This window comes from Chelonoidis abingdonii, chromosome 2 (genome assembly GCF_003597395.2).
Source record: "Chelonoidis abingdonii isolate Lonesome George chromosome 2, CheloAbing_2.0, whole genome shotgun sequence".
NCBI classification, from domain to species: Eukaryota; Metazoa; Chordata; order Testudines; family Testudinidae; genus Chelonoidis; species Chelonoidis abingdonii.
Genome location: NC_133770.1, coordinates 13,610,910 through 13,618,736, shown reverse-complemented (window position 1 = coordinate 13,618,736; position 7,827 = coordinate 13,610,910). Strand labels below are relative to the sequence as shown.

The 7,827-nt window shown below is 40.8% G+C and overlaps 1 protein-coding gene across 2 annotated transcripts in view; it reads right to left on the bottom strand.

Moving 5' to 3' along the window:
* DLEC1 (DLEC1 cilia and flagella associated protein) overlaps positions 1-7,827 on the bottom strand; it is a 75,155-nt gene that overhangs the window by 58,548 nt on the left and 8,780 nt on the right. Inside the window, exons 5-12 of one of the 2 annotated variants that reach the window (XM_075062175.1) lie at positions 6,926-7,122; positions 6,423-6,643; positions 6,071-6,152; positions 5,598-5,685; positions 4,552-4,725; positions 3,597-3,733; positions 3,131-3,223; positions 695-785 (exon numbers count right to left, since the gene is read on the bottom strand). In XM_075062175.1, the coding sequence (XP_074918276.1) occupies positions 695-785; positions 3,131-3,223; positions 3,597-3,733; positions 4,552-4,725; positions 5,598-5,685; positions 6,071-6,152; positions 6,423-6,643; positions 6,926-7,122 (1,083 nt within the window). Of the gene's footprint in view, positions 1-694; positions 786-3,130; positions 3,224-3,596; positions 3,734-4,551; positions 4,726-5,597; positions 5,686-6,070; positions 6,153-6,422; positions 6,644-6,925; positions 7,123-7,827 lie in introns of those variants that run through there. The other variant, XM_075062176.1, reaches the window with a different exon arrangement.

The following is a 7,827-nucleotide window of genomic DNA, read 5'->3' as shown; positions in this document are numbered from 1 at the left end:
GAGTCCAGCAGAGGGCAACGAAAATGATTAGGGGGCTGGGGCACATGACTTATGAGGAGAGGCTGAGGGAACTGGGGTTATTTAGTCTGCAGAAGAGAAGAGTGAGGGGGGATTTGATAGCAGCCTTCAGCTACCTGAAAGGGGGTTTGAAAGAGGATGGAGCTAGGCTCTCAGTGGTGGCAGATGACAGAACAAGGAGTAATGGTCTCAAGTTGCAGTGGGGGAAGTCTAAGTTGGATATTAGGAAACCCTATTTCACTAGGAGGGTGGTGAAGCACTGGAATGGGTTACCTAGGGAGGTGGTGGAATCTCCATCCTTAAAGGCTTTTAAGGCCCAACTTGACAAAGCCCTGGCTGGGATGATTTAATTGATGTTGGTTCTGCTTTGAGCAGGGGATTGGACTAGATGACCTCCTGAGGTCTCTTTCAACTCTAATCTTCTATGATTCATTATAGAACTTTCTCACATAGTTTACAGGCCAGCGTCACACATCAAGTTAAGAGGTATGTTTCTAATGCAGTTGGTATTCTAAATGTTTCATTTAGTAGGATAATGTAACATTAATAATGTACATAGACATTAACATCTTCAAAATGCTTTGCAAACGCTGATTAATCCATTGATTTAAAAAATGTTTAAATCATCTTGTACTTTCAGCTTTATAAAATATCTCAAAACACGTTAGAAACAAACCTGTAACTGTGATGTCATTGATCTGGCAATTATCACAAACAATAGTGAATGTTTGCTTCAGGTTTTCAGGAGAAGATGGGGAAAACACTACCTAAAAGAGAAGATATACACACAATGCCCATAACTAATTCTGCACAATTCTTAGACTTCTATACAGAGATGTTCATTACAGAAAAACTCTAGCAATCAATTAATCAATTATAAAACCTTACGTATTTCAGAAAAAGTCTCTAATGTTCAGTTTGCTCTCAGTTACTTTGAGTTAAATCAAGAGTAGATCTTCTGAATTCACCAGTGTAAATGAGGGCAGAATCAAGTCTTAAATATGGGATAAATATACTGCAAAAGAGTGTGGACAGCAATGCAGAGATCACTACCATGTTATTCATCCATTCCTGTGCATCCTTCAACCAATTAGCACTCTGCAGAAGATCTCTGTGTAATATAGATCTGAGAAAATGGGAAAGGACAGCAAAGAAAACAGTAGTATCAGCAAGATCTATATATTAATTGGAGAGTCCCTCTTCGAAAAGAGCACAACCATCATCCAAAATGGAGCATAAGTGTCTGCGGCACGCAACAAAGGAATTTATGCTTCAAAAGGAAAGAGGAGGAAAGATTGCCCTTCCTTCCCAAGACAATCTGTGAAGGAAAGTGTTTTCTTGGATGTGACTCCCTCCATTACAGTAAGGGATGTACTCCTGTGATCTTAAACTGTTATTGTCTATGGCTTCAGACAGGATCCCTTGATTAGGGTCAGACTGGGCTTGTCCCCTGGATATGTGAGCAGAGCTAGAAGGGCACAGGAGCTTTCTCCCCTTACAAGCACTCATAATTAGTCCCTATGCTCTCAAATGCTACTCACTAGCACCTCCTGGAGTACAAGCCTCCCCAAAGGCATAGAAAGGTGATAGGGCCATGGCACCACTCCCCTGACCGCAGTCCACATACATGAAGGAAAGGAGTGTACACTACCACCTCCTAATGGGTGGCTTAGTAAGTGCATTCTTCCTATGCATGGGAGACCTCCAACAGGCCTGGTGTATTTACGGGTAATATATGAAAAATTCTAAATATGGGCTGGAAATACATTCTTAAAATGTGTTTGGCAGATAGGGCTTAAATCATTCTGCCCTACACATAGGAATATGGTCGCAACTGCTTGAATGTGTCTCCAATGTAAACTGTGCAAAGAGAGACTACAGAAGTATATTTACATAAAAGATAAACAAAGCCATCAAATTAATGAGTGGGGGAGATAACCATTTAACTATCATGATGGTGGTGGAGACTATAAAAATTAGCATGGTGTCAACTCCATGGTGGATGCAGGAGGGTCTTCTTGACTTTGAGCACAAAGATAAACTTTGAGAATATAAGCAGAGAGAGAGCCAATTTGGCACACTTCACCTGAGAAGACAAAGAAATCAAGAGCTTGGGCTCTGTTGGATCCTAGCTAAAGACTGGCCAGCCATGCTGAAAACAACTGAGGTGAGAAATCTACTTTGAACAGAAGATTCTAGTTTGTTGAGTTAGGTTTTAGACTTTAGAAGTGTTTTGTTTATTTGTAACCATTTCTATCTCAATTCCTTACTTGGTATCACTTAAATATCTGTTCTTTGTTAATAAATAATCTTCTTTTATTACACAGCCATCAAAGTGAAGTGTTTCAAACTGAAGAGTAAAATCCCCAGCGAAACTTACAGGTTGGTACTGTGTACTGCCTCTTTAAAGGAGCAGCAACTTGATAAGGTTTTGTTAGTGCTACAGTGAGAGGGGCTGCACATTGCAGAGGAGAGGGTTTTAAGGTAGACTTGGAACTGGAAGGGCTGTTGGTGTCACCCTGGAAGGAGTAACCAGGCTGTTGGAAGCCAGGGGGAGGACGTTGTGCTGTAAGCAGGCTGCCGGTGTCAGGACTCTGAGCCAAAGCTGCACAGCACAGAAGCAGCCAAGGCTACAGGGCAGGCAGTTACACAACCCTGCACAGCTGTGTGCTGCTCCAGCCCCTGCTCTGCCTCTTCCCGCCCCAGCCCCACCCCACTCCCTCCTCAAAGCCCCTGCCCCTGCTCTGCCCCAGCCCAGCCCCTACTCCATCTCTTCCCCAAAGCCCCCTCCCTTGCTCCGCCCCCACTCCCCTGAGGAAGGCAGCAGGGCTGGGCCTGCACTCTCCAGCCCCAGCTGCACCGCCAGTGAGTGCTGGGTGGTGGTTCTCCTCTGCCCCCCAAGCCAGCCCTACCCCCCATGGAGGTCTGGGGTCAGCCACCACCACCCCCAACAGAGGCATGGGACCCCACACTCCCCCCCACCCCCACTGGGTGGGGGGCTGAATAGGTCCCCAGAATAGCTAGGGATGTCTCTGCTGGCCTGGGTTTCTGAAATGGCCTATACTGCTCATATATTTGGTATAGTACAAAATATTAAACACTAATTACTGACCTCTAATAAAATAGCTTGATCTGGACCTAGCTCAAAAACAGCAGGTCGGATCCCAAATGGACCTTGCTCCACAAAACCAATAGTTGCAACAGCCTTGAAGTGAAAAGAATAAAACAAAATAAATTGATCATGTCGGGTTTTTGTAGCCAGCTATTTAGAATAAGTGATATCCTGTGACACAATTTTTTTCTTTCCATATCCTTCTTCTTCTTTAATAAATCTCAAAGGCAAATACCATTGCTTAATTGAAAGAAAATCCTCACGGTTTTCTGGGTTACCTGGCGGGACCAGAGGGCAGGAAGGGTGCTGTTGTCACAATCAAGTGGCAGATACAAGGGGCCTTTTTTGAAGTTTACAGAGGAGCATGTGTGACCTCAAGCCAGCCCTGCTTATTGTCATGGCCCACCAGTTCTTTATACTTTGAGATACCTAAAATGTGTCCAATGGTTCCTCCCAAATCACTTACTCTGAAATTAGGAGGTGGCCACACTTTCTTTGGCATTATACAGAACTTTCCATTACTGGACCCTTCATTTCTGCACACAAGTTCTGTCCTTTTTATTCCCCCCACAAGGCAGGAACCACAATGGATGCTGCGAGGCACTGCAACAAACAATGCAGCAAAGGAAAATACACATGTAGTGAAGGCTGACTGCAGGAAAAATAGTTATTTAATCAATTACTCTTTAAACATGGGTTTACTGAATATGAATTATTAAGACTCTGAAGATGCTAAACACTTTAAATGGTTACTTTAAAGGTGTAGCAGTTTGATCTGTGACTTGCTATAACTCTCCCATATTAAATAATGCTTCAAGCTCCAAGTACTTAAGGATTGTATCAAACTTTGATAACAATAAAGAAGATTTTGTAAAAGAACTTTGTGCTGGGGGAAAGAAAATCACTGATGGCTAACAAAAACAGCACATCTTCAGGTGGTATAAATAGGCATAACTCCACTGAGCTATACAGAGTTATGCCAGTTGAGATTGAGATTTGAGATGTTACAGGCTGGGCTAGATATTTTCAGAGGAGAGCTTTACAGTAAACAGCACCCTAGATATTTAATGTTTAACAATCGAGGAACTGATGGACATAGCAAATATATAGAATCTAAGTTTGAAAAGTGCCTTCTGATTTTTGGGCCTCTGACTCTGCACTCTGAAAATAACTGTCAGCACAATTTAGCAGATACAAATAATTAAGAGAGTATTTTACAGCATTTAAATGCCTATTAATCAGATTATGCATGTAAATCAGACAGACAGACACCTAAGTGGTATGAAATGCACCTGCAACATTGCTCTACAATCCTTTAGGGGCCATAAAGCTGGAGACAGTCAAGGCCCTTTAAAAATCAGGGACCTAAAGCTTAACCGAAACTATTGAGTGCTTGTAGCATATGACCTGACTCTACCTACATGTTAATACAGGAGGTGGTCTCCTAGCTTCTATAGGGATTAGGAGAGAGTATGGTGCTTGCGTCTCCACTAGAATATAATCTTCATAATCAGCTAAATATTCAGGAATAAACTGAATGGTGTACTGGCAAGTCATCCCAGGAGCGACAATTCCACCCTCTCCTGGAAATTTTCCTAGAAAAGAAAATGCAGGTGATTTAAAATTTCAAATACAAAAGTTGTTCTACGATTTCATGACCATATTCTACCATTTGAAAGCTGCTCATAGTGAACTCTTAATATGTGCTATCTTAGATAATTTGCCATAAATGGTGTGACCAGAAGAGAGCCCGACCCTGCAGTCTTTATACATCCATGCTCCCTCTGAAGTCAATGGGCAGTAAGGGACTCTTTACATGGATTTCAATGGGCATTGAATCAGGATCTATATGAGTTTTTGCAGTCTCAAGGCAGGTCTACACTTCAGCAGGGACTGATGCTCTGAGATCGATCCACTGACAGTCGATTTAGCAGGTCTAGCAAAGACCCACCAAATCAACTGCAGATTACTCTTCTCGTTTGGGGTAGAGTACAGGGATCAACTGGAGAGCAAAGTAAGTCAACGGGAGATTTTTTTCCATCAACCCCCCGCGGTGTAGACCATGCGGTAACTCGACCTAAGGTATGCAGACTCGTGAATAATGTAGCTGGAGTTGCGAAGCATAGGTCAATTTTCCACAGTAGTATAGACATAGCCTAGGTCTAGATCTGTTATGCAAACCATTTCTTTTGTTTCAATCTGATCTCCCTACATTTCATTTTTAATTAGACCACTAGAGTCTCAGACTTCTGTTGAGAGTCTCATGTAGACTGTCCTAGACAAATAAGACAACCTCTAACCTCTGAGAAGTGATATGAGACTCTATGGGATTAAGGTTCTGCCGACCTGGATTGCATTGTGGGTGAGACACACAAAAAGTCAAAAGTATTATATTTAATACATATATATTATAGACAAATTAGTTCTTGTACAACTTTGCATCTTCAGAACTAGTATAGCAACTTACCCAGTCCAATGGCAAAGGCTGAAGTAGATGGAGGAATGACTCTTACATGGCGACACACTGAAGTCATGTTCTGCAGCTCTATAGTCATCTTCATTTAAAAAAGAAAATATAATACCAAATAACACGTATGCATCACTGTTCATATTCATAATACTCTGCAAACCGCAGTGAATTAATTCTCACAACATGCCTAGGAGGTAGGTATTTTATAGATGGGAAAACTGAACATTTCTGTCAGCCTCTGAAGTTAAGGACATGTCACACAAAAGCAACCTGAGGCTGAAAAGGATCTCACTTGTTACTCCTTGGGGGAAGTTCTGCTGATGATTGAAAGAGAGAGGAAAATGAGGCTTATGAGAGTTTAGTTAGCTATGTGGAAGTCTGCATAGGGGTGGGGGAACTATGAAAGTCATGGAGAGAGATCAAGTTTCTCAGAGGTAGAATAAATTCTTTGTAGAGGAAAAAGCTCTTACCTCATAAACCTGACCAACTTCATACTCAGAAAACGCAACAGCAGGTGGGGTAGCTAGAAATACAGGAACAGATTGAGGATCACTGAAATAAAATAATGGGAGAGACTTTGGGAAACATTCAGTGAGCTCTTACACTGTCAGCTACTTATCTATGCCTAAGAATGTTCTGACTGCATCCACTGGCATGAACAATAAAAATTACAAAAACCTCATAAGATATTATTTTTGAATGATTATAACCAAGATTCACAGGAGAAAATACTGTTCTGGCTAAACTGATATAAATCCATAACAACTCCAAAGCAAATCTCTCTGCAGGATCAGGGTCTGAGCCAAGAGTCAAGGTATGTACCTTTCATCAAATGCCACTTTTCTCCCTGTTATCATTCGCTCTACCTTCTTCTGAGGAAAAATAAGAGATTTTCCTCCATTAAGAGTATTTGGTGGGAAAAAGCGTGGATTCTTCAGGTAATTGTGTCGGTTCTCAAGTCTGGCAAGGTAAACACGGTCTTGTTCTCTATCCGCTTTGTACATATAATCTTTCCAGACTGGTTTGTGAGAGGATCTAGATTTCTTTGAAACAAACAGAGAATGTGATGCAAAATTCAGTGTCAAAATACAGCAGCTTTCGGGGAGCGGAAGAGTTATATAAAATACCTATTCCTGATTACTTAGGCTTTATGTATCAATAAAGAATTTCACCCTCAGCAAACTACTGTATTTTTCTCTTCTCCAACACGGACAGCAACTACTTACACTAAAACAGTAATGTGCTAGGACTTGCCTCTTTCTAGAGGGATAGCAATAAGTCCTAACCTGTTTGACAGGCTAAAAAAGTGCATATCTGAAATATACCTTACTTGATGGTTTCTTAGTCTGATGTCTAGGCTCAGGAGTTGAAGACAGCGTTAAGGTGGATAAAGATACATCTGGCAGATTGTCTAATGTCTTCCTCAAGTGTGGAATTTCTGTATGTTTCTGATCTCTTGGACTCGTAGAAATGTGTTGTTTAAAACTAAGCGTCTCCTTGATATAGTCAGGCTCTTTTTTTCCTGCAGTTCAAAGAAAAGTATTGACATTTTCTGAGCAATAGGGAGAAAAGTATTCATTTTAGAAGCTTACTGTAAGCAGAGAAACATTATTAATAGGGCTGTCGATTAATTGCCGTTAACTCATGCAATTAACTCGAAAAAATTAATCGTGATTAATCACAGTTTTAATCAAACTGTTACATTTCAGTTGGTATTCTATCGTTTATTAAATATTTTGGGTGTTCTTTTATATTTTCATATACATCGTATTCTGTGTTGTAATTGAAATCAAAAGGTATATTATTTTTACTACAAATATTTTCACTGTAAAAATGATAAACAAAAGAAATAGCATTTTTCAATTCACCTCATACAAGGACTATCATGCAATCTCTTTATCGTGAAAGTGCAACTTATAAATGTAGATTTTTTTTTGTTGCATGACTGCACTCAAAAACAAAACAATCTAAAACTTTAGAGACTGCAAGTCCACTCAGTCCTACTTCTTGTTCAGCCTATCGCTAAGATAAACAAGTTTGTTTACATTTAAGGGACATAACGCTGCCTGCGTCTTATTTACAATGTCACCAGAAAGTGAGAACAGGCATTTGCATGGCACTTTTGTAGTCGGCATTGCAAGGTATTTACACACCAGATATGCTAAACATTCGTATGCCCCTTCATGCTTTGGCCACCATTCCGGAAGACATGCTTCCATGCTGATGA